The following is a 25,871-nucleotide window of genomic DNA, read 5'->3' on the forward strand; positions in this document are numbered from 1 at the left end:
TGAAGTCCCCGCTGGAGACGGGGCCGCACTACAGACTGCAAGCCAGGGGAGGACTCCCTGTTGGAGGCGAAGGGGTCGTGTTTCCAAGTAGAGACATCAGCAAACCACAATCTTAGTGACAGTGACAGCACAAAATTATGTTTAATGTTGCAAAGGGGAAAGGGGAAATATAGAATTAGCGCAAAGAAAATGTTTCCCAGACCTTCCTTACAATCAGGGCAGCAGCGTACGGATAGGCACTACAGCCGGGAGGGTGGGGCCCAGCAGGGCGACTGCGCTGGGTGGGGGCCGGGGCCGGAATGCTCACTCCCCAGGAGGAAAAGGAAAGCTTCTGGAGAGAGATTAATGACACTCCGCCCCATCACTTCACTGGGTTGGGAACCTTTTTTGCAGAAGAGGGGATGTTCTAGACTTCCCATCCTGGCGGAGATGACAGTTCAACGGAGATGACAGTTCAACGACTGGACTACTCAGTCCCAAAGCCACAGGGCGTTTTAATTAGTGATGAGGCTGGTGAAGGGGCTGGCGGAGCCTGGAAGGCGGAGAAGGAAATGGGGAGGAGGGGGATGAGCAGCCCCAGACCCCTCCCCCTCCTCGCAGGAGCCTCAGGAAGAAGATGCTGAAGCGAAGTGAGAATTACTTAATAAATTAGCTGCCCCTTTTTAGAACTTGCTATCAGCCCCGCCTCAGCAGCCGCTTGTAGGCGGGCGGGACCCCAACGCCTTCTCACTACGCCCCTGGATCTCCATAGGGGCACCCCCACCCCCAACAAGGGCCAGGGACAGGCCGACAGCCGACAGCCCAGGGGATTGGCCCAGAGAGGGCCAGGGAGGTGGGAACGGTGGCATTTTCAAGGAGGAAACAGTTTCTGTTCAATGCGGGAGATTATTTCCTAAGCTGCTTATTTAAAGAGACAGAGATGACCGAGAGAGAGAGAGAGAGAGAGAGAGAGAGAGAGAGAGAGAGAGAGAGAGAGAGGGCTTCCCTTCTTGTTGTGGTTATTAAAAAATATAATTTTGCCTTTGTCTAGAAGCCACTGTATTATTGTGATTATTAAACAACATAGATTCCCTTCTTACAGCCAGGCAAAGAGAGGGGGAAGAAAGAGGATAATGGAAGATTTATTTAAAAATAATACATATTACAACTAAAAGTATTTTTAAAAGCTGTATTAAAATGTATTTTTAAACCAGGCAGATAAAAGCAGAAGATGAGAAACTGCAATGAGAGAAAAGGGGAGGGGGGAGAAAATAGTTCGATTATTCAAAGACTAATCTTTGCAGAAGAATCTGAAAAAAGAAACTTGGGGAAATCGAGCAGCTGCCATTTCCTACGTGATAGCTACACAACTTGAAAAAAATGGGGAAAGAAGCTATACTTAGGTATAGCCAGGGTTGTAGTTTCATACTTTGATTTTAGCAACAAGTATCAAAAGATCTAAACTAATTGATTGCTGAGTTCCTTGGCCCTTTTCCAAAGAGCAATATAGATTTAATTGTATGTTGCTTAAAACTCCATTTCTCGAACAGTGTGAAGCATGTAATAAAAGTCATAAACCGTATCGGAGATTCCCCCCTCCCCACCCCACAAGCATAAATATCCAACTGACACTTGGAAATCTTAGCTAATACTCCTAATGGGTTAAAACAAAACCAAGGAAAAAAAAAGGCATCTTCGAGGGGTAGTCACACAATAAAATCTAAACTGTTAATCCATTTTAACTCATTCAAAAGAACCTGCGGTTGCGGATGGGTGTTTTGCAAAGGCGGGGTCTGGGTGAAGAGACCCCACATGAGACACCTGACTTGTTCAAATTCAGTCCATCCAACCCACACTCCCCTAAAGGAAAGAAGTCTGGTCTACAAAAAGACACCAGAAATATCTCCACCAGAGAAAAAGGATTTGAAAGTTGCAGCCGAACTGCCTGGCCAGAGTTCTCTCTGGCTAAGAGACAGGGAAGCCACTCCGCAGCTTTCGCTCTCCGCCACCCATAGCCTAGCATCCCCCAGGGGAAGAGACCGGCCTGGAGACGCCGCGGGAGCGCTCCAAAGCAGCGCGGCGAAATCCATTCCTCTCCCCCTCCTAGGCAGCTCTCCTCCTTCCCATTGTCCTCGGCTATCCCTGACCGCCCAGTGGCTATTGGGGTCTAAAACCAGCCGCGGCTCCCCCCTCAGCTAGTGGCATCTCAGAGAAGTGAAGAGTCCCAGCCACCCCTGCGATTTGGTCGGGTATCCGCCGCTGCAGCCAAGTTCGCGGCCGCCATCAAGCTGGCGGCTGCGCGCGTTGCGGGCCGTGCCCTGGCGTGGCCACGCGGGCCGGCTGCAGGCGGAGATCTGTAAAAATCCACGTGAGCCGCCCCCTCCTCCTGCTGCCCGCGGCCCCTGACACTGCAGCATTGAAGCCTGCCCGGAGGTCCCCGAGGTCTCCAAGTGTGACAGTACTCAGCATAGCGGGTAGATGGCACAATTTTCTAACATTTAGAGAGAGGAACCCACGCTGGGAGCAATAAGTCCATTTAAAAGCCCTTTATTTAAAAGGAACAAAGATAACTGACAAGCGAAGTACAGAGACATCTCAATGAAATTTCCAAAGAAGAAAGAGAAATCAGAGGCTAAAGCAAATGCGAACTGGGCTTGATGGAACAGACCAGCACTTTCCTCCCCCTCGAAAGGAGAGCAGATAAAAGACAAAAAGAAAGAGGTGGTGGTCATTGGGTCTGTGCTCGTTAAGGATCACAGCCCAAACCAAATTCTAAAAATCCACAGCCACTAAACTTTAAAATGGCCAGGTGGCCTCAATGGGAGCAGGTGGGGGAGAAACCAGATCAGTTTGGGGGGAAGAGATAATGGAAGTTTTGCCCGTGCCTTGGAGCCTCTTCCTCAACCTTTGATAACAGCCATCTCTGCTTTGGCTTGGAGTCTGGGAAGCCCCAGAGGATGGGCATACAAGGCACTTGCTCTGGGAACACCTGAGCCCCTCAAAGGGGCTGGGGACTAGAGGCCTCTGTCCTCCAGCCGCCTGTCCTACAATGGGGCCCAGGGCTGGGCTGGGTCAGCCAATATCCCAGACCCTAAGATTTGGTCAAAAGCAGGGCACTTAAACTCATACTCGGAGACTTGGGTACAGTTGTCCCCTTCAATATTAAGAAAGGCACCCACCGATATCTCCTGGCGGCCCACACTTCATCGTGTGCTCTGGAGCCGCCACCACCCTCTCTCTCCCCTCCAAACCTACATGCCAGATCCCCCTTGCCAGGAGAGCCTCTGGCTGACAGGAGGGGACACAGGAAGGGGCGAGAGGCCAAGGGATCCGTGAGGCCACTTCTCTGGTTCTCTGGCCGGGTGCTGGCCTGAGCGAGCGACCCTGGCTGACCAGGACCAGCGGTGGGAAAGGGCGCAGCAGCTATCGCCCGCAGGGGGTCAAATGATTGCATTTGGGTGGGTGCTCGCCGACATATTTGCTGAGTAAACCTCCCTCGCTGAGCTGAAGGCGAATCCCCGTTGATAAATCCATCATTACCGTTCGGATTCAGGGAGGCAGCCGCGCCACTAAATTCATCTTACATTTGTAGCGCTTTAATAGACATTTATTAAATGCTTTTAGAGAGAGGCATGGGGCGCGTGATTACATCCTAGTTATAGACAGAACATAAAGACCCACGTTAACACCCATTTGCAGGAAGGAAGGAAAAGGTGGGGAGGGGGTGGTAAGGCAGAGAGATGAAGTGAGGAGAGGCGAGGAGAGTTGGGGCGGGCGGGGGCACGGTGTCTAGGCGTTATTAACGAGGGCTGCCTGGCTGGGAGCGAGGCGAGAGCTTCGGCAAGTGGCGGGTTGCAGAGAGAAATACTCGCTCCCCTCGCAGTTCCCGGGGCTTCCCTTCCCTTGCCCCCCACCCACAATCCCCGAGTTGTGGGCTTGTATTCTCTTTGCCAGGGAACAAGGGACGCCCGCGCTGCCTCTGCCGACCCTTTCTGTCCTCCCAACCCCCACTGCTTTTTCACTTTATCCCAGGCCTCTCCAACTGCGACACTTTGGAGTGGCCAAACCAGAAAGAGACGGAAGGGAGTCCCCCGCACGCCCAAGACTCCAAGAACCCCTTTAAAGCATCCTCTTCACCCCATCTCACCCCCAATCCAGACAGCGAGAGAGCTGGGCCAGGCCGCCTGCAGCACAAAGGAGACGCCCAGGCCACAGAGTGGGTAGATCTGCTCGCTCAAAGGGCTCCCTTGGCCTGGCAGGCTTTGCTGCTGAAGGACCCCTTGCTCTGCGCCAGGAGGGAGCCATGCCACCTTTGCGCCTTTGATCATCTGGTGCCTAGGAACTTGCCCCGGACTTGCCCCGCGCCCCTCGACCTCATCCTCAGGGAGCCAGTCCTATAGGGATGTCTGGGCTTCCAAAGGGCCAAACACCTTCCTGAGGGCTCCATTAGCTTCGCCTAAAAGCCCAGTCCCCGAGCTTTGTCAGCTCTGCAGCGCGCTCTCACCGCGCCCTGGCTCCCCGGGGACGCAGCCACCGACCCGGGCCGGGACAGCAGTCGGCAGGACTCCGGGCCCTCCCTGGCTCTTGGTAAAGAACACTTCCGCTATCTCAAAGTTGCCATAAGAAAATAAATACAAGTGACATTGTACTGGGCCAAAGCTCATTAGTTCGTTGTCCAGGCCTAATAAAGGAACAGAAGCGCAAATTATAGAGTTCAGCTTCAACACACGCTCTGTCACCCGAGATCAGCGCACCGCGAGCCTGATTCCAATTGCTCCGAACTTGCTGCGCAGTTCCCCCCACCCCCAAGCAGGAGGTTGGGTGGAAAAATATAGTTCCAAAGGGGGTAATGATCAAGCTTTTCCTCTCGGAAGCCTGCGCCACCTCATTTCCCATCAGTAATCCCAATAAAATTAACGTCGTGGCTGCAATTGAAAAGAGGAGGGCCCGCAACACTCCTGAAATAACACACTCTCCCCCAGCAAAAGGTAAAAAGCAAAACGGCCCTTTGTTCAGCTAATTAACGAAGGCCCAACTCCGAAAGCAGATGTGTTTGCTTAGCTAATCACAAGCATGTTTCTTTCAAGGAACGTCATTTCGAGCGGGCAGCTCCGGGGGGATTGGGAGAGGGGGACACCACCCCCCAAGGCCCATTCTGCCTCAGGTCTCTCACCCCAGTCTAAGATCCAGAGGCTGAATCCAGGCAGCCCGTCTTTCACACCTTTCTTCCCCTCAGCCCTACCCCAGAGGCCCCAGAGGCAGAGACTTCAGCGCTAGCCCCAAGGCCAAACCTGCAAGACACGAGGGGGGAAAAAAATAAAAGTTTTAATGACACAGATGCCATATTAAATGAGGCAGTTTTACAATTCACTTTGAATAGGACGCTAACTTATTACAAGTGTGTTATCAGAAGGACGATAAGATTTATAACTCCAAGAGTCAGCTTTGCGCCTTAATGACAATGGATGGTAAGAGGAGGAAATCTGTTCTCTATTAGAGGAGATGAGAGTCCCTCACCCGGGTTTGGGGGCATTTATAGAGGCATTCAGGACAGATACCAAGCCCTTTGTGTCTCCATATGAAAGATTCTCCCTTTCCCCTTTGACTATGAAACAGGGTCTCCTTATTGGCTTAGCAACTTGCTCAGCTTTTTACCGTGTGCTTTGGGATACAAAAAAGAGAAGGAAAACGAGATAGACTTGGGGATGAAGACAGAGGTGAGGTGGGGAGCGGTTCTCAGCCCTCTGGTTCCTACAGCAGAACTATTTCCCGGTCTTTCTTTACCATACAAAAGATAGCTTTCCCCTAAACCAACACAGTAAGCAAACTTTAAAAAACTGGGGTCCTATTACAAACCAACGCCCAGCACTAACTGCTTTAAAATTACTGCATAATTAGATTTAGTTGAATTTCACCATTAATTAGGCAGCCGCACTGCAGGGAGCCTTTGAAATCTGAGAAAATGAGAAAAATCATCTGAAGCACGTTTTTTAAACCCAACTTCAATAAATCTTGACGAGGCCTGGAATTCAGAAGAGTGCCTCGCTCCCCTCCCAGGCGGCTGAGGGATAGGGTTGTCCAGACCAGGGCTAGGGGTACAACTGCACTTAGGGTTGCGATCTCCCCGTCGGCCGGAGAATCGGGCCTGGGCCCGGATCCACAGTCTCTGCAGATGCCCTCGGAAGACCCTCTCTGGGAGGCCACCGCCGCCCTTGCCCGCTCTCCAACCTATTAGAGAAAGAGGATCCTCCGCTGCAGTGGCCCTCCCGCCAGGGGCACAGTGCACGCGGGCTCACACATTTCTAGGGTCTGCGACCACCCGCCTGGAAACAGCCTTCAGCCCCCGCTCGACCCTCCCACCCCCCAATCGACCCTCCGCCCGGAAAGCCACCTTTCCCACAACTTTGACATGCCGGTAGCAAGTTCTGCTCAAGTCCAGCGGGGTTCGCTTCCCGCCCCCCCCGCCCCGCCCCAGCTCCACTCCGGCCCGCGCAAACCCCGGCGCAGCCCCTGCATTAATGAGCGCGAGAACTGACCGAGGTCTGTAAAGACTGTCTTCTCCCCCTCCCCCTATACCATTCAAACATTTAAGATCATTTGCGGATACAGACTTTTTATTTTTCTAATTTGGTTCTTGGAGGGAGAGGAGACAGGAAATCAACTCTCCTGAATATGGGAGGGGGAGGGGAGAGGGTACCGCGTTACCAATATTTTCCTTACTAATTCTGTTGCTTTAATTAAAGAATCGGGGACCGCACTCACTTGCCAGCAAGAGTTTAAAAGAGGGTTTTCTGCCTGCAGACGAAATGGCCTTTAGCCCCCCAACCCCCCCCCTTTTTTTCTTTTTGGTAACCAATGTGTTTTCTATTACCCGGCCCTGCCGTGCCGGCGCTCGCGGTGCAATGGGAGACGCCATGTTGGCTCAGCTCATAGGACCAAGTCAAAAGCGAGCTTCGAGGCAGAGTTTCACACGCTCGAGCTCCCCCTGACCGCCCCCCGCCCCCGCCTCCACCCCCCACCCCACCCCCGCCTGCCGCCGCTTCGTGCACATCCCAGGAGTGCAGCTCCGCGCGCCCGGCACCCCGGACTTTCCCGGGGCGCTGGCGGAATTCTGCCGCACGTAAGTGGGGGCGGGGGCTGGGGGGCAGGCACTTTCCCCGCAGCTGCTACCAACTCCAGGCCTCCGTCCCTGCAGCCGGCTGGATGCTAACCCAGCCGTCTTCGCGGAACCAGTCTCGGACGTCGCCCGCTAACTTTGAGCCCCAGCTCCTCGCGGCCCGGGGAGAGCTAATAGTGAAAGGCCGAGGCTGGGAGACCGCGAGCAGAGCGAGCCGGCTAGAAACCCCCCCGGGCTCAATCTTCCCCCAGGTTTGTTTGAAAGTGGCTAGAAGCAGCGAGCGCCCCTCTCTCTCTCCTTGCACTATTGTTGCATTTCGCGTCTAACTGGGTTCTCTCACACCCCCGAGCGCCACGAGGAGGAGGGGGAGCGGGGTTGGGAAAAGAAATAAAGCGAGCTCAGATCAGATGGAGAAAAAAAAAAAAAAAAAAAAAGCAAGGAAAAAGAGACACTTAAAGGGAAAGAGTCGCCATGTTTAGCAGCTTTTTTAAAGATCTCGTCAATTTCACACAGAACGCGCTCGCTGGGTCCCAGCCCTCGTCTTTTGTCCAATTCAGTCGCAGCAAAGATCTTTTGTTCTAACTCAGCGTGAAAAGAAAAACTTTCTTTAAATGCAATAAACTTAAACCGAACTCAAGACTCTAAACAGATCCTCCTCCGGCCACTCTAAACATATACAAGGGGGTTTGTTTTAACCGGTTGAAAAATTTGGGGTCCTGTTTTTCTGCCTCGCAGACCCCAAGCTCATTGCTGAAACTTAAGAGTGTGAGATTTCCAACGTCCAGAACACATGCTTAAAGCATAATAAAACAGGGATTGTCTTTTGCTTTGAAAATCATAAATTATAATTTAATGCCAATAATAATTTACAACAAATGGCTGTTTACAATAAACTAACACAAAACAAACAAGGAAAGGGGCCTGTGTTTTACTTATTAGAGAAACTTCACACACTCACATGGATACCACTTGCAAGAGGAAGAAAATAAACAACAACCAACAAAACCTCGAACTAAAGGTCAGCAATACTGTGCCGTAAGAACATACTTGTATTTATATATGTATATATCTACAGAAAGAAGTGAGAGTCAGATGGAGAACTCTGCACAAATCAGATTTTACTGGTCTGCATGTATTGACTGGGAACTGAATATTAAAGTTTAATACACTTTACAAAATTATCCCTTTTCTTTCACCTCCCTCACTAGTCCCCCCACTTAAAATTAAACCAAAACATGATGAAGTACTGAGGCAGGGGGGAGTTTGGAAACCTTGAATAAGAACAAAATTGCAAGCTCCCAGCACTGAGCGTCCTCCAAACCAGGAAAAGAGAAAGAGGAAAAATGAAAAAAGACTCCAAAAGAAATAGTTACTACTTCCAAATCAGCACACCCTGTAAAGTTTCCTTCCTTCCTTCTTTCTTTTTCTCTGTCCTGCTTTCTCTTCTCTTTCTTAATTTGGCTTCTAAGGACAAAGGATCCCAAGAGCAGTACAGACTGTAGCTATACAATCTGAAATGTCAAAATGTCGATGTGTTTTTATGTACATAACTCCAATGGAAAAGATTCCCTTGACCCTGTGGTCATGCTCTCACAGACTGAAGGTAAAGCGGGGGAGGGGAGAGGGAACTCAACTGCAAGTTATCATATATACATAAAAAACAGACCCTTCAGTCTTATAACCTGTATCACTGAATTTGAAATCCTCTCAACAACCACGCTAGAGCAGAACCACAGAATATTTTTTAAAATCTCACCTACTTAAGGAAAAACTCATTGCAAACAACTGCCCTCTAGTTACAATGCTGTGATTAGCTTGCTTGAACGATCTTCTGAGTAACTGTCAGAAATCTACAAAAGAGTATTTTTTTCTGATCATAAAATAGATACTGATCTCAAGATTTCTAATACTTTTTCACAATACCTTCCCTAAGCAGGCACTTAAGTGTGACAAATATAAGGGCCTTTTTTTTTCCTGGAAAATCCATTTTTAATTAAAAGGAGGATTAGGTGAATGGGGGTGGTTTACTATATCAGTATGGCACTTCCTAAACCATAGATAAACCATTAACTTCAGCTCCCCCCCACACACACCCAAATTAAACAGGCAAATACACTAGTCCACCTTTGAACAAACTGACTAAGGGGAGTAAACAAATGGGGCCCTCCCCCCGGCCGACTAAGCGAGAGCTCACAGGGGCTCTTCTGGATGTAGACAGTGAGTGGGGACAGCCAGGTTTCAGATATCAAATAATATTTTAATTTCTGAATACTTTCAATTTTCCTTGGAATATAACACACAAAGACTCGACCAAACAGTTCAGTTATTATAACTTTTACAGTATACAGAAATGTTGCACTTAAAAAAAAACCTTCAGTTTTTTTAAAACACAAACTGTAAACTCTAAGATACTGAATCAATCACGTTACCTATAAGTGCCAACAGTGTTATTTTTGTCATGCTGATTTCAATGGTATTTTTTTAAAAAGGGAAAATATCAACAATTATAATACAAAGGGTTTGCAAATATACAAACAGATATAGGATTTTCATAACAATTCAAGAACTAAGCGGGACCCAATTCAAATTACAAAAGTTCACTTTTTATTCAAAACCTCAGCATGTGTCTTGGACACATTCCTTGGCTGCCAATAAATTCCACAGTTCATTCTCTTTCTTAAAATATTTTTTAAAAGCTAGGTTTGTCTCGGTGTCTTTTGGGGAGGGGCAGGGTAGGGAGTTAAGTGATATATGTGGTTCCTCCGGTTCTCTAATTAGAGTGCTCAACTTCACCTAAAATTTTTGGTCACCACTTGTAAGTGCGTTTCCATCATCTTTGAGTTGCCTTTTAAAGTTTTATGTCTTCCTATGATATTTTCATGGACTCAGTTTTAATTCTTGCAGAACATATATTTTAATGATACACAGTTTTTAAGAAGCCAAGATTATATCAAAACTTATTATAGAACCACAGAATAAACTGGTTTGGAACCAGAAAAGTACAAAAAAGAACAGCTAGAAGTACATAGACACAGGACAATTAATAATTTGGAAAAAAAAAAAAAGACTTACTTTCTCCATTCTGCTAATTGTCTCCCAATCTCCTTAAATGCACTTTTAGCAATATTTTTCAAAAATTTACCCAAAAAAGAAAAAGACTAATTTCCTTTTTTATACAAAAATGATAAGTAGCAAGTTGTTCTGACCGACACAGGAGTTTTTTTTTTTTTTTTAATGCATTCTGTAAAAGTTCATTTGACAGTCTTTTTTTTTTTTTTTTGAAATTCACAGTCCATTAAATTCTTCCCCTCTCTTCTTTTAGCAAACTTGAAACATCTTTTTATATCCTTTCTTAACAGAAGGAAATTAAGCAAACAAACCAGTCTTTTGCCTTTTCTTTCTCTGTTTCACTCCCCCTTCTTATTTTATTTATTTATTGAATTGCCATATACGGCCAGTTAAAACTGCTGCCGGACAGTAACATATCCCGGATGAGGGTTTCGATGGGGGTTTTACCTACCAAACGGACGAAAAACAATTGCTCTATGACTGAGGAGGAGACGGTGCGGAGGGAAGGGAGGCGAAGCAAAAGCTTTCCGAATCGCGTCGGCTGGTTGGGGTACTGGCTCCTAACGTATTCTTCCAAAGCACACTGAGACTTTTCCTGCAAGCTTTCCACATGGGCTACATCAGAGAGACCACAGGCATCTGGAAGAAAGTTTTAAAAAAGAAGAAGAAGAAGAAGAATTCAGTCATCAGATTAAGAGGCTTGAAATGGGTCACATGAGGTGTGTGCACAGAGCTCTGTCAAACTGCCCCAACCGGAGTTGGAGCAAATGCCTATGTACTGAAAACTTAAATGGGAGGTGGGGGGGGAGGAAGAGCAAGAGATGGTCCTGAAGTGTTTGCTTTAAAATAAAACATGCTCAGTGTGCTACAGGCTTTCACTGCCCGAGTGCTTAGCCTGGGTCATTGAGAGACTCAAGCAAAAGTGCATTGGGTCTGTCTGGCCCAAGTCGGTAAACAGAAGAAACCCAAACTGCCAGCACTCTTTCCCCTCCTCCTCTGTAAATAATAGTTTGCCTTATAATTATATAGGGGTTGGTGGGGGTTGAGGGTGGACAACCTGGCCCTGTCCTGCGTAAAGGCGTCCACGACCCAGCCTCAGATTCTCCCCAAAGAGGGCGACTCATTTTTCTCCAGTCTTTGAAACTGATTTAAGTGGCCCTTTAAAACTGATCTTGTCAGTTTAGCCTATTGAAGGGCAGCCATGCAAACTGTGATCTCTCTGTTCATTTGAGCTGTTTCTTTTCCCCCCTTTTATTCTCTCTCCCTTTTTCTCCCACCCCCCCTCTTTATTTTTTAAAACCCAGGTCCCTCCAAGAAGCATCCCCCCTCCCTGTTATCTTCAGGAAAACACTTTTCTTTTTCTGATACGTGAAAACACAATAAGTGCCTTTGAAATGAGAGGCTTCTTGGTAAAGGCGGTTCAGGTTGTGACCTGACCTTTCAGGGCTCCCCAGACAAGACTGGGGTTAACACATGCATATTGTGAATCATTAAAACAGATATTCGAAAAGAGCCACCACCACCTCTACCCCAAGAACCAGAACACAGAGGCAACCTCCTCATTATGTATATCTAGGACTCTGCCTGTCTACAGAATGTAGAAGTGTCTGTGGTCAGGAACTAAAAGATCTGTTTGCATAGGACTCCTCTCGGCAGCATCATCGGAACTGTGTGTCTCCCTCTGAATCAGATAACAGGAACCTTTATCTCTTTGTGAGGTGGTTTGCATTCTCCACACAGGCCTTCACATTTTGCAAATAGTCATAAATTAAACTGTTAACGACAGTATCAGGCATTTTTTTCCTTGAAAGACCCAGAGTAAGGCTAAGAGATAACAATGATACAAAGAAATTAACAACCACCTCCATCGTCCAAGAAGGTGGGCAGGGTGTTGTGTTGTGGGATGGGGTGAAGGTGGCTATGAGGTAGGGAAATATCCTGCCTGTATATTTGCAGCAGGCAAATGTCCTAGAGATGAGGGGCTCTCAAGAAAAATAATCCCAATCCAAACCTCTGCAAGCAGGTTCCCTGCCCAGACACTGACCTTTCATTGATTACCTAAGGACTTCCAAAGGCAGAATTCAGGGTGGCTGTGCAGGAGATTTTATGTGGAAAGCAGCAATATACAAGACAGCAGTTTGAGGACTCAGAACCTGCAAGCCATTCTGCTAACGACTTGGTTCCCCAGACTTCTTTCAAACAATAAGGAAGAGATTGTGGACCTCCTTTATGATTGCCACATAAACTACACATCTCTCCTCGTTTCCTGTTACAAGCTGAAAAAATTGTAGTGGGTGACTAGGTTCCAAGCCTTGCTAATGTCCAAATGTTTGTTATACTTAATCGGGAACCCCTTTCCCCTCTCAGCCATGACAAAGGGATCAGCTGACAACTTAGTTCAAGAATGTGAAAGGGGAGTGGTGACTTCCATCCACCTAGGCTATGCTGAACAGCCTGGAGGTAGCCAAAAGGCTCAGGTGTGGCCCCAAATGGAAAGCCAGATACTTTCAAAAATCATCTGGCCTCAAGAGTTAATTAATATCAGATCTATTACTCACACAGGTTAAACTACATGCAAACTAATTAGGTTGCATAATGCAGTCAATGATGGTTTTATATCTCTAGCAACATTCGTATCCAGCCCAAGTTGGCATATACTTTGGGTTGTTTGAAAATTGCCTTGAGTGTTTGCTTGGGCAGGTGAAGCAAGAGGCCAGAGTCTTCAACCTCCTGCAGACATTCCGAAGAGTTATGATGGTCCCTTTCCTCCTCTTGCCCCTTCCTGACAGCTCTTTTCCCCTCTCCTGGCAGTTGGCATTATTTCAATAAGAATATGATTTTGAAAATTGCTGCCCTCAGGTTGGATTTACCTGGAGCTCCAACTCCTACTGAGTTAGCAGGCAAACTTTCCCCTACAGAGACCATGTCAGAGCTGCTGCAGTGCCCAGGGGCATCTCATGGAGGCCCAGCCAGGGTGCTAGAGAAAACGGAGGACTTGAGGAGATTCCCCAAGACCCAGCAGGCCCAGAGGGCCTGAGTTCAGGAAAGGCAGCAAGAGAGTGCATCCCAATCTGGATTCTGCAGGTGGGGGAAATAGGCACCAGAGGCTGCCCTGTGGCCCATATAGGGGAATCTATCTGAAGCATCCTTCCTGCTGCCCAGCCTTCCTCTCCTCTCCCCAGGACAGCCTGGTGGTGCCCAGCAGCTATACAAAGTTCCCACTTCAAGTTGCACTCAACAGTTTGGCCTTTCAAGGAGGAGTTTGGGCTTCCCCTGTGGACTCCCAAGTTGTCGGAGCCCCAACTGTGGGCTAGGAGCCCGTGGGCACGAGAGGACAGGGCTCCTTCCTACCTGAGGTGAACAGGACTATGGCCTTGAGGCAGCTGTACTCGGCTGAGTCAACGTGCAGCGCCTTGAGCTTCTCCACTTGCTCTTGGAAGATCCGTATGTGGTCCATAAAGGCGACCACCCGGTCGGCGGACATGGGCGAGGCATGCAGGCCGGCGGCGGCCAGGAGCGGGGCGACGTGGAGGGGCATGGAGCACTGCGCCGCATTCAACACAAACAGCTCGCTCCAGGTGAGGCGAAGCAGGGCCACCTGGTCCGTGATCTGCAGGTCGGGGAAGAAGGGGATGTTCCGGGCCCACTCGACGGCGCTGAAGAGCATCCTCGCGGCCAGTTCGCAAATGTTCTCGATGCCCATGATGTTGTTGGGCTGCATGCATTGGCTGCCGAAGCGCGACGTGGGATAGGGCTCGGCGCGCAGCAGCAGGGAAATATATCCGGACAGGTACGAGTGGCAGTTGAGGGGGTCCCCGTTGGTCAGCGCGAACTGCCCGTGGGTTGGCTGGGTGGGCGGCATCCTGCCCCTCTGCACCGCTGCGGGGAGGAAAGGAGACACTTCACAGTTAATGACCAGCCTCAGACCGCAGGCGCCCCGGCGGGGACTGCCCCAGCCCGACCCCCACCTGACCCAGGCCCTGAGCAGCGCAAGAACCAGGCAGGCCTGCCACAGACCTGTAGTCGCCAGGCTCCCGGCACTACGCCTTCCAAACCACCACCCAGGCGAGCTCTGAGGGCCAGAGGAGCACACTTGCCTCCAAGGCCCGCTCGGGGCTGGTCTGCCGAGGACCCAGAATTGGCCACTTTGCCTTGGGGTCCCTGGCGCTGTGGGCGGGATGTAGCATTCTGAGGGCATCTTTCTTCTTTACTGCTAAACAGCTGATATTTCTTATTGATTGGAGGAGAGGGAACGGGAGGGGCGAGTCTGGGGGGAGGGTGAGACGCTTTTGCAAAAGGCACAGGGGTTCACCCCAGTCGGCCTGTGACCACTCCGGAACGACTCTCCCCCAAACCCCGAAGCCTCAGCCCCAGCCCGGCGGGGAACCCCCAGTGAGAGACAAGCAGAGAGCGGAGGTCTGGCGTCTGTCTAATCAGTGTGCTCGGAGAAGGAGACGGAGGGAGAGGGCGGAGAGAAAGAGGCCGGCTAAGGAGAGAGGAAGTCGGGAGAGGCAGGGAGCAGGCAGCCGGCACTAGCGGAGCCTGGGCAGGGCCTGTAAGGACCGGGGCAAGCTGGCTAGGCTCGGGCTCAGCCTGTTATCTGACTCCGGGCCGGGAGAATCGCTCTCGCAGAAGCACAAAGAAACCCCGGCGTCGGCTCGCCCCAACCCGGAGCCCGCGCCCCGCGCCGAGCGCGCCATTGGCAGAGCACGGCTCGCGGCGCTCGGCGAATTTTATATCACAAAGACCCAACTCGCACAGAGCGAAAGCAACCGCCCAGGGCCCCTCGCCCACCCTTTCCTACTTCCTATCGCGCTCTCTTCGTTTCAAAAGTGAAAGGAAAAAGGAAAGCAGAGGTTTTTTTTTTTTTTTTTTTTTTAGCAGAATGTTAATCCACGGAGGGTCACATGAGCGCTGCCCGGGCGGCAGCGTTAATACGACGAAGTGCATAAAATTGCCATTTGTAATTTGAACCTCCTGTACAAAAGTACAATCTCAGGTTGGGGACTTTTTTTTTTTTTGAGAGGGTGGGGGCTGGGGAAAGGGGTGAGGAAGGGACATGTTGAACATGCAGGAGAAACAAGAGGAGATAGAGAGAAGTATACTAGGCTTTAAAACAACAACAATAACAACATCAAACACCCAATCCCTTGCAGAAAGGCGGACTCCAGCGAACTCACAATCAATGCAAAGGAAATGAAAACAGCCCAAAGACAGAGTAGAGAAGCAAATCAGTCGGCCAAAGCATGCGGATTTGGGGGTCTGCGTTCCAATGCAGAACTCGCTGCTAGTATAAAACCCCTTTCCGCTGCAATACGAAGAGAAGAGCTCGGGGCTTCTTGTCCTTACCCAGAGCAGGCTAGCCACACGTACCCAGGACCCAGGGACCCAGGGCGAGGGAAGGAGAAATGAGAGGCCGATACCTTCCCGTCTCATGCCCACTTTGAGGCACTTTTTGAGGCGGCAGTACTGGCACTGGTTGCGGTGGTGCTGGTCGATGGGACAGTTCCGGTTGGCGCGGCACGTGTAGCTCAGGTTCCTCCTCACGCTGCGCTTGAAGAAGCTCTTGCAGCCCTCGCACGTGAACTGGCCGTAGTGCTTGCCGCTCGACTTGTCCCCGCACACCACGCACTCGATGTGCTGCTGCTGCTGCTGCTTGTCGCTGCCCGGGCCACCGGGGCCGCCCTGGCCACCGGCCGCCGTCTGGGCCGGCGTGCTGGCTGGGCCCCCTTGGCCGGGCGTCTGTGGCGTATGCGGGGCACCGGGCGGCGGGCCGGGCACGGGCGGCGCCTGCGAGGCCTGGCTGCCCTGTGAGCCGGGCACCTCGTCCTGGGGGTCGCGCCACGTGCTGACTACCATTGCCATATCTATGGGGGCCGCGTCCGGACTTCCTGCTCCCCTGGCTGCGGGCGGCGGCGGGGCGGCGGCGGCTCCCCGGGTCTCGGGCTCCGGCGCGCCGCCTTTTGTGTGTGCGAGGGTGCGAGAGGGCGCGGGAGGGCGCCCCGGGTGGCTCGGGGGCTGGTTGGTTGAGGTTGGTTAGTTTTTCCTTTTTTGTTTTTGCTTTTGCAAAGTTTTGTCGATTGCTTGTCTGGCCCGGTGTGTTTGTTTTGTTTGTTCCCCTCGGCTCAGCTTTGTTGGTTTCGGGGGGCTTTCCGCCGGGAGGGGAGGGGAAGGAGACAGGAGAGCGAGTGGGAGCAGAACGTGGAGAGAGAGGGAGGGGAGGAAGAGCTGAAGTCGATTGTCTGGCTTCAAGACAGAAGTAGGAGGCAAAAAAAAAAAATCTCTCCAAAGATCTCGCTCGCCCTCACTCACTCCCTCCCTCTCTCGTTCACTCTCTCGCTCTTAGAGCTGGTGTGCAGCCGAGGAGTTGGCGGAGGAGGAGGAGGAAGAGGAGGAGGAGGAGGAGGAAGAGGAGGAGGTGGTGGAGGAGGAGGAGAGGCGACTGTCCGGGGGCCAAGTCCAGGGCAGCCCACAGTCAGCCATTCAGGAAAGCCATCGAAATCAGGAGGACTAGGAGATCGGAGGCGCCGGGTGCGGGCGCGCCCAGGGAGCCAGGCAGGCCGGGGCGGAGGCCGGCGGCCCGCGGAGTGGCCGGAGCGCTGCCCGGGTCCGGGGGAATCAGCATGAAAGTGGTCCGCGTCGGGCGCTGCGCGGCGTCGTCCTGGCGCTGGGCCGCCGCCGCCGCCTGCCCCGGGCGTCCGGCGCGCGCCTGGCTCTCTCCGGCCGCCGCCGCCCGCAGTCGCCGGGTGGAGGCCGCTCGCCGTTCCCTGCGGGCCGCCCGGGCCGCCGCTGCCGCCGGAGCCGCCGCCGAAGCCGCCGGGTCGGGCCCGGAGCCGCCGCGTCTAGCGCCGCCGCCGCCGCTGAAGTCGCTGCTGCCGCTGCTGCCGCCGCCGGAGCCGCTGCTGCCGCTGCTGCCGCCGCCGCCGCCTCACACACATAGGGAAAGAGTCAACTCGCCGGCGGCGGGGGAGAAATGATAAAAGAGAGAGAGGAGGGCAGATCACCACCTAGAAGCACATCCTTCGTGCGCGGAGGGGGGAGAGAAAGACGGAGAGAAAGAATGAAAGACGGGAAAAAGGCAGCTCGGCACCCGGAGAAAGGAGGCAACTCGGGGAGAGGAGGAGGAGGAGGAGAAAACACACACGCGCGCACGCACACACACCGCGGAGAGAAAAGAACAGAGAATCAAAGTGATCAAATATGCTAAAAAGGGGGGCGCGGGAGGGAATGCGATTTATAGGCGCCGGGGCTGGCAGAAGTGGCTTCTCCGCGATCAGCTCACTGAGCTCTCTATATAGTGAACTTTGACACGACTGCTGCAACTTAGCGCACGTTGCCATGGCGACGGCGCGCCTTATAAGGCAGCAGCCGGGGTTGGCCTGGCCAGGCGCGCGCGCGCCGCCCCCTCGCCGTCATTGGCCGGACCGCCGCGGCCCCGCCATGGCGGCTGCAGGAGCAGCCCGGTCCTAGCGCGAGCGGCGTCGCAGGCGCGACGCTGGGCGCGCGGGGGACGGGGGTTGGGGGGCGGGGACGGGGTGGCCGCGCCGCCGCCGCCGAACGGCGGATGGGCCCGGGCTGGCCCCGGGAGCCCTGCCACCGCGGTCCCCACAGCCCGCACCCGAGGTTTCCGCCCCGGCGGGGAGACTAGCGCCGCGCGCACACACAACGTCTCTTAAAGGCTCCGCGAGAGGCTTTGGATGGAATCCGGGACTTCGCCTCTCGCAACTTGGCGATGTCACTAAATCCGCCGCTCGCGCACCACCCGGGACTCCTGGCGCATCTTAGTGCCCGCAATGCCAAAGAAAAGTTCCCTGGATTCTTTGCAGAGAGGTAGGGAGTGAGGAGGGGAAGGTGCCAGGAACTGAGCTTGCAGGCATTTCCCAAACGAAAGATTTGGCCAAATCCAGGTGATAGCAAACGCTTCTCTTAATCAACTCTGATCACTTGTTCGGTTTGGTGGCATATATATATATATATATATATATATATATATATATATATATGTATATATGTAATATATATTTCTTTTAAGAGGATAAAGGCCGTTCTGTTTCTGTATTTTCCTTGTAGGGTTAACATTTCACAGGTATGTGGCCTGACATTTTAATTGCCCAAATAAAGCGTCTCGGATGCTAAGGAGCAGAAGTAGACTTCACCTCATTGTCATGACGCAATTAAAATCAATTTTTCTCAACTTTACCCTCTCTCGTTGGTGTTAGCTAACTCTCCAGCCAACATCCTGCCACATACCCAGTCATGGTGAGAGGGGAAAGACTTCTGCCCGCTGATGGGCAGGAGGAGGCAGCTGCCCAGCCTCCCCTGTGCATACCCTCTGTACACACATGTAAACGCACATGTATCAGATACACATTTGTCAATGTACACAGACAAAGACTTCACCGACTATGCTTCTAGGTCATAGAACAGTTAAGTACGGACTTCATTGTTCCTCAAGTTCCTTTTAAGCATTCATATAGTCATTAAAAGGCACCCAGAGATTCTGCCCCAAATGGGAAATAATACCAGTACAGGTCACAAGAACCACACACAAGCCATGTTCTACCTCCAGAAGTCACTGCAAAAAGAACAACTTCATAGACGATTGCCATTCTGCTCCATGTGCTAAAATAATTGAGACAGTTGTGTCTTTGAATTCCAGGGTGTCTGGTTTTAAACATCAAACATGTAGAATTGCTCTCAGAACACGCTATATTCCAATGCAGTAACCTTGTTGTTTCATTGTGACCAGTTAGTGAATTATCATTATTCCACATTTATATAAGAAAATTGTGTCTCCTTTGTACACACTTTGCACCAAGAAAAAAACCTTATGCCGGTAAGCCAACCAGGTTTTTGAACAATTAAAATATTTTACACAAAAGACGCTGAGCTCCAGGGGAAAAAAAAAATGAACACATATGAAGAGTAAATTGACGACTACAGAAAAGCATCCTTGGTAGCTGAAAAAAACTGACAGACTAAAGATATTTTTAAAACAAACTATACATATAATTGACATGTATAGATTACATTTTCCATTCAATTCTCTTTACACACATAGGAAGAATATGAGGTAGGGACTAAATATCTGGGCAGCTGGGGGCTTGTTTTTAGGAAAGAAAAATCTTCTTTAAGCTTCATTTCTGAAACCTCCTCGGCCCTTACTCTTTCTCTGATGAAATCATGTCTTTCACTAAAGCTGAAGGTTCTCGGTTTATTTGAAAGTTGTTTTTTTTTTTTTTTAAGTCCAACAAACCTATAGTGGACACTGAACTATCATAAACCTGGTGTGTAATAAGATTGCCACAGAGTGAAGCCAAGCTGAGAATTTCAGGTTGATTAGAGATACAATATAACTTTCTTCTAAAGAGGATAAGAAGAATGGAAAAGAAATCATTACAGAGGAGAAGGTTTTTGGTTGTTGTTGTTTTTCCTTTCAACCTATATGATTTAGGAATTGCTAATGTTACAAATGTCAGTAGATTAGGGACACGCTCAGCTGAGATGTGACGATGCTGGGGTTGAGATAGCAAATCTAATGGGTATTCCCATCTCAATTTAATACAGGATGAAAATAATTGATTATAGGGAAATCTTAATCTCACCTCCTGAATGGGGAGACTTCCATAGCAGATTACCTTTTACCAACAGGGAAGGGACAATATCGAGGAGGAAGAGCTTCCCTGGTTCACTTAGAGATTTTTGGAATTGGAAGTATGTTCTGATGGCCTTAGATTGAAAATGAAGTATTTCCCAACCATATCTTTAAAAATTGAAGCCTGTTAGGCAAATGATCACAGGGCTGCCATGAAGTCAGGGGTGTTTTGCTCTGTATTTTTGGACTCATTCAGTTATGAAAATGCAAGTTACAAGGTGGAAAAATCACAGTATAAATGATACTTAATTTTAATGCATAGAAGAGGAGACAAGACTACAGATTGAGAGAAAAATGAGGCAAAAATATTGTAAAATGTCTTCTCCAGAGACGCTCACTTGCTGTGGCGCTAAGGTTAAAAAGCTCTGAGAAGATAAAATCAATATATTACTATTGTCTCATAAAAATCGGACTCAGTCTTTTTTTGGAGATGTAAATTTATTTTAATGAGAGGAATGGCAAGCTTTAATTTGCCTAGAGAAAGTTGGGAAAACATTTGCCCTAATCTAAAAAAGAAAAGAAAGAAACTCAACACCTAGGAATATAATTTTCTTGCAGAAAGTGGCCTGATGGGCTGTATTTCTTTACAGATTAAATCACAATATGAATACAGACCCCAGCAAATGCCGAGTTTAACTCTGAACTCAGTAGAAACCAGTTCCGTCCTCCAGGATTCATTGAATTCCTCCTTTCCCTCAATCTAGTCCGTGTGTGTTTTTCTCTTCCACCACACTGGAGCTCCATGAATAGGGAAAGGGGCTTCCATTGTGTCCCTCTGAACTTCCAAGTCAATGCAATTTTTAACCACTGGCTTGTGGTACTTTGAAAATCACCAGGGGCTGTCAGAGTTGGGTCCTCTGAAAAATTTACAGTGCTAAATCAGAGCATATGCTGGGAGGGAAAAAATTGCTTAAGATTGGAGCAAGTACAGTATCTGTCTGCCCCCTAGTGTAAGAGTCCTCGCTGCCTAAAATTCAACTTTAAAAGAAAAGGAGCTCTTAAAGGGAAACGACTTTGGGCTCACGTAGGCATAGGAGAATGAAACTTCTGTACATTTTAATCTGAATAATTCTTCGGGATTTAAAATTAATTGGCTCTGGCTTGGTTGGACGGTACTCGGATCTCGCCACCTCTGCGTTTCCCAAGTCACTGGCGAAGAGTTGATTTTTTTTTTTTTTTTTTTGAACTGGGTTTATGTGCGTCCCCCTCACCCCCTCCTCTCTTTTTCTTTCTCTCTGTCTCTGTCGTCTCTCTCGCTAGCTTTTTAAAAATGAGGAACCGTTCCTCGAACGTTCTGGACAGAGCACAGAATTGCTTCTTAAGTCAGCCCGGCGCGGTTGCAATAGACAGCAAAAAGGTAAACGTTTGCCTGAAATCCGCACGCCAGCTCCACCACCCCGCCCGATGGTGAGTACCCTTCTCGTCGCGATTCTCCTCCTAGCTTAACCAAGCGCTCGCCTACCCGAACCGTGGCCGAGGGCGCCGGGCGAGGCTTTTCTCTTTCCCTGCCTGCCTGGCTGTCAGTTGCACAAGGTTGCAAAACGAAGCGCAGAGGCAAAGCAAACAGTAAATTCTGATACTTAGTGCGAGCCTAGCAGCTCCTTTGCTAGAAAACCGAGTCATCTGCTGCTTGGAAAACCACGCTTATAGGACTGGTTTTTAGTTTGCTCTATGGAAGGAAATGAGTTTGAGGAGACAGGACGAGGAGATAGGAGGCTCCGCAGTCTTAACGCTTCGGTTTAATCATATTCTGGCAGCTTTGCAATTGTATTTTCCCCCTCGCCCCCTTCACCATCTCCCCTACCACACACATGTAATAAAATATGGCAATGCATTGAATTGACTCTGTTCCCCCCTTCCCCGGACCCCTTAAACCACAGTCCTCGGCATTTCATACACGCTAGCAAACCGATTTTTTGAAAAGCCCCAAGTCATCCCCAACCCCACACAGCATAAGGAGAAAAGTAAGAAAGGAAAGAGAGAGAAAAAATACTGTAAGTAAACATACCAAAACCATATTTGCCTTGTTCAAGGTCCCAAACAGCTTGCATCTTCCTTCTAAACTGGAATAACTCTCCTTTAGTTTGGCGGGGGAAATAAATGCTTTGTTGGCCCCCTGAAAAGATGTGTCTTTGATAATTAAAGAGAATCTCCTCCTCGGTGTTTATCTAAGCGATTGTGCAAACTGATAAAAAGTAGGCACTAGCCTGCAGGGAAAAAGAGGAAAGGTGAAGGGAGAGATCTTCCACCTCAAGGAAGTGCCTCCCCATGTATTAGGCTCTCTCAGCCTTGGAAAACCCTGCACACTAACTTTAGAGAGACAAGGTTTCAGGGAGCTTTGTACATAGCTGCTGAGGAATGCAAGCCTCGCCTTTAAGAAAAAAAACCCCAAACCGTAGGTAGGAGATGTCTGGAGTGATCCTTGTCTCTCATCTCATTCCTTAGAAGGAAGAGTGCGTTGTTACACCTTGTTTGGGGCTGGAAAGACGAGACTTTAAAAACACCCGTCCAATTGAAAAAAATCTCCCAACTTAATGAGTTTAGTCGGAGGCTGGAGCAAACGGCTCAGCCTCAGCAGAAAACCGCCAACACTATAGGCGATATTGCAAAGCAAGACAACCCAAGGCACAGCCAAATTCCACTGTTTGGGGTCGAGAGGGATGCAGGCTAATCCTAAAGCAAGTTGGGAAAAAACAGAGGTGGAAGAGGAGGGGGAAAATGCATCAGCCTCGCAGACTGGCAGACAGGCTCCCCTCACCCTGGATCAAAGATAGAACTTGAAACAGGAGGGCAACATTTTTCCTAGGAATCCGTTGGAATCCTCATTTTCTACTTTTAACTCAAGTCTCCCTAAGTGATTTTTTCCCCCTCTCCCCTGTGGATTTCTGCCTCCCCCTTTCTGGTCCTCATTCTAGAACTTTCCTGAGGAGGAAATCTATTTCTTTTGGGGGGAGGGGTTCCCCATTTCATGCCTTCAGATAATGAATGCTTAATTCACCCCCTCCCTTTCTCTACTCCCCAAAATGAATAAAGGAAGCAGGAATACAGTAACTAGTGAAAATTGAGAATAAACTATGCTGGCTCTCACAGTTTAATACAATTTTAACTAATGGATTTTTGTTTTGTTTTGTTTTAAGAGAAGAATAATGGGGAAATGCTGATCTTTTATTTTAGGAAACTGTTATGGTAAGATGTATGTCAGACTTGACAAATGGAACTAACGCTCTTCGGCTGCTTCTTGTCCTTGTCTTAAACAGGAATTAAGTTAAACACAGTGCTGAATGTTAATTACATGTTTACTGGCTAATGAAAATTACAAATGGTTTTGCCACCTCAAACAATGATGAAAACTCTGAAGACACTGTAATTATATACTTTGAGCAAAATAACTCAGAATATTGATCATAAGAAGTGTAAATCTTTTTTAACTATTCATTAATACCATAAATATGGGCTAGAGAAGTTTTTCCTTGCGGTTTGTCTCATCAGTTACACTGAGTGGATGGATGGTGAGGCTCCTCTGGGGAGGTGGTGAACTCATTCTCTTAGTAGAAGGAGGCCACTTGTGTAACTCGGGGGTGCCCCCTCCCTTTCGCCCCCGCCCCCTTCATCCCCAGCCGAAGGTCGAGGAAGAGTTGAACAGGAAGGCCGAGCTCAGGGCAGGTGAAGGTGATCACAGCCTGGCCTTTCCCTTCCCTCCCTGTCCACCTCGCTTCTCTCCCTCCTCCCTTTCCTGCGAGTTCTGATCGATGACCGCCTTCCCCAGCTTGGGCACCAGTGGGATAGCCTGGCATCCGGGGGTTCCTAATGGAGGACTAGTTAGACCAGGAAACTCACCCCACCCACAACCCAACCATGCCCTGACAACTTAAATTCCCTTCTTCAGAGATGGCTCAGGCAGTTCATTGCAAAAGAAGGGGAAAAAATATTAGGGATGGAGGTTGCTATTGGGTAAGGTGGCTCAGGCGGCTGAACCAGAACTGGTTTCCCTGGGTTTGGGAGCAGAGAAAATTTTTTGTTATGGTTTTCTTTTAACTTTCGCCAGAGTTGTAGTGCTGGCATCCACTCCGATCTCGGAGGTCAAAGGTGAAGGCTGCACTGACCCTAAAAGGTTGTGCTGGCCTGGCCACAAGGCTGACAGGGCAGGGGAGTGGGGTTTTGTCAGCCTTACAGCTTGACACTTTGGAAGGGGCATCTAGGAAACCCATACTTGGGGGGCACAGCGTCAAGTGTAAGTTTTAAGTGAAATATTGAGGATTTTTTTTTTAAGTGCCCTAGGCTTGTGGGACTAGAGTACTCTTTTTCCCTGAGAATTCCCAAGGCGCTGGTCTTTGTCTTAGAAGGAATGGAGTTTCTGAATGGTGTGAAAGGGACAGAGAGGGTCGCTTCAAATCGATTTTACTTGTCCTTTCTGTCTTTTCGGATCAACGCCCTTCAATGGGCACAGAGGTGCTCTTTCAACCAAAAACTTGTGCTACATTTTCTGCCTGTATTGGTGCTAAATACAATAAGCACTGGGCAGGTTTTTTTTTTTTTTTTTTTTCTTTGCTCTCCAAAGCAAGAAAGCACCCTAATTAAATTGTTTTATATGGACAGTCAAGACGGACCAATTAAGTATGCATTAGTATAAAGATATAGTCTGCAGATAAGGTTGTTTAGAAAATCATGTGTAGGACAAAGGAGAGGGCGCTAGCATTTTGGAGAGATGCCTAGACCCAGCAAGGTCATGCACCGTCCTCCTTGGGCCCCAGGGGAATTTCAGAGGCCCCGGGCCCCAGGTGAGAGGGGAACCAGCTGGCCTACAGGTGGGCGAGATTGTCGGAGACTTTCGGGCCGGAAGCCCTGGCCCAAGAGTGGTGGAGTCTGACGGATCGGGATTCCTCACATCTTACTCTGGAAACGTAGCAGACCAAGGTGGTGGGTCCAGTAGGACCTGGCAGGACCCTGTAGTGCCCTACTCCATGTCTAGCTTACTGCCCGAAGGCTCAGGTCCTGGGTGCGCCTCTGCACTAGTGAAATCGTCTGCGCCCCGGGGTGGCCAGGAGGGCCAGGGGATACCGATGGTGTCACAGCCAGTATCAGGGCAGGAGGCCTCCACCTAACATCTCCAAGCTAAGCGCTTTTTCTTGTCTTAGGAAAGGGGAGCTTTTCTGCAAGGAAAGTAACCTTCCCACCTGACGCCATCCGACCCCCTGGACGTCGAGGATCGGTCTTTAGAGTAGGGAAAAGGCCGAGGGGTCGAAGAAAGGGTAGCATGGAGCGCAGCTCGTCGTTCAGCTGATGCAGCTCTGGGCTTCTCCACCCCCTCTCCTCCCTCAGAGGTGTGGGAGGGCGGAAAGCATCTCTCCTGGAAGGAGCCGACCCCCAGAGTAGCGGCCCGGGCCTCCCCGCGTCGCAGCTCAGGGCTGTGATAGGTGGTTCCCCGGGCCGAGGGGGCGCGAGTGCCGCGCGCTGCCTCGGGAAGGACTCTCGGGGCGCACAGGGCAACCCTTAGTAGCGGGGGAGGGAGAAGTGGGGCTAGAATTAGAGCCTGGGGAAGTGGCTGAATGTCAAAAGTAAAAGGTTGAAAAGCCAATTTTCCAGGCGCGCTTTCGCCCCCCTTTGCTGGTTGCAGGGGCCGTAAATCAGTGGCCGGCGGCGAGGGCGGGAGGAGCCCCCTCGGCGAGCTCTGCGCGGCCCCGCCCGGACCGTGCGCACCTCCCGGTGGGCTCCGAATCGATCCGAAGCCTAGCTGAGGATGTCACCGCACTAAATATTTACTGATCACACACAAATAGCCGAGACTCGAACGATTTTCCTCTGTGAGGAGAGCGCGGAGAGAAGGGTAAATCATTTTATTAGTGTGGATAAAGCCCAGAGCACACTCCGGGCTGGAGTGTTTTAAGATGTGTCTTCAACAGGATGAAAAGAGTTAGGGAAATCGATACCGAGTGATTAGAAGCCCCCGGGGTGACGAAGGGGGACTGGGCTTTCAGGGATTTGGCGAGGCTGAGAGGGGGGCGCAGGCCTCTAGGGGGGCGGCCCAACCACCGCCAGGGAGCTCCCGGGCCC

At 50.0% G+C, this 25,871-nt stretch overlaps 2 protein-coding genes across 9 annotated transcripts in view; one reads left to right on the forward strand and one right to left on the reverse strand.

Moving 5' to 3' along the window:
• Nucleotides 1–7,917: 7,917 nt before the first annotated feature.
• On the reverse strand, nucleotides 7,918–21,890 carry NR2F2 (nuclear receptor subfamily 2 group F member 2). 5 transcript variants are annotated; one of them, XM_008998346.6, is made up of 3 exons: nucleotides 21,829–21,890; nucleotides 13,517–14,044; nucleotides 7,918–10,804 (listed from the first exon to the last, which is right to left on the reverse strand). In XM_008998346.6, exons 1-3 carry the CDS (start codon nucleotides 21,869–21,871, stop codon nucleotides 10,530–10,532), a joined length of 846 nt encoding a protein of 281 aa, XP_008996594.1. In that variant the 5' UTR covers nucleotides 21,872–21,890; the 3' UTR covers nucleotides 7,918–10,529. The 5 variants fall into 5 exon arrangements, with proteins under 5 accessions (XP_008996594.1, XP_002749136.1, XP_035159625.1 ...); XM_002749090.6 differs by lacking the exon at nucleotides 21,829–21,890 and adding an exon at nucleotides 15,589–17,433; XM_035303734.3 differs by lacking the exon at nucleotides 21,829–21,890 and adding an exon at nucleotides 15,515–15,675.
• Nucleotides 17,577–25,871, forward strand: part of LOC103793609 (uncharacterized) — a 60,889-nt gene continuing 52,594 nt past the window's right edge. For 3 of the 4 annotated variants that reach the window (XR_013536626.1, XM_078375996.1, XM_078375998.1), the window contains exon 1: nucleotides 21,079–21,227. The gene's annotated coding sequence lies outside the window, so the exon portion shown is untranslated. Of the gene's footprint in view, nucleotides 17,996–21,078; nucleotides 21,228–25,871 lie in introns of those variants that run through there. The other variant, XM_078375997.1, reaches the window with a different exon arrangement.

Source organism: Callithrix jacchus, chromosome 6, assembly GCF_049354715.1.
Source record: "Callithrix jacchus isolate 240 chromosome 6, calJac240_pri, whole genome shotgun sequence".
NCBI classification, from domain to species: domain Eukaryota; kingdom Metazoa; phylum Chordata; class Mammalia; order Primates; family Cebidae; genus Callithrix; species Callithrix jacchus.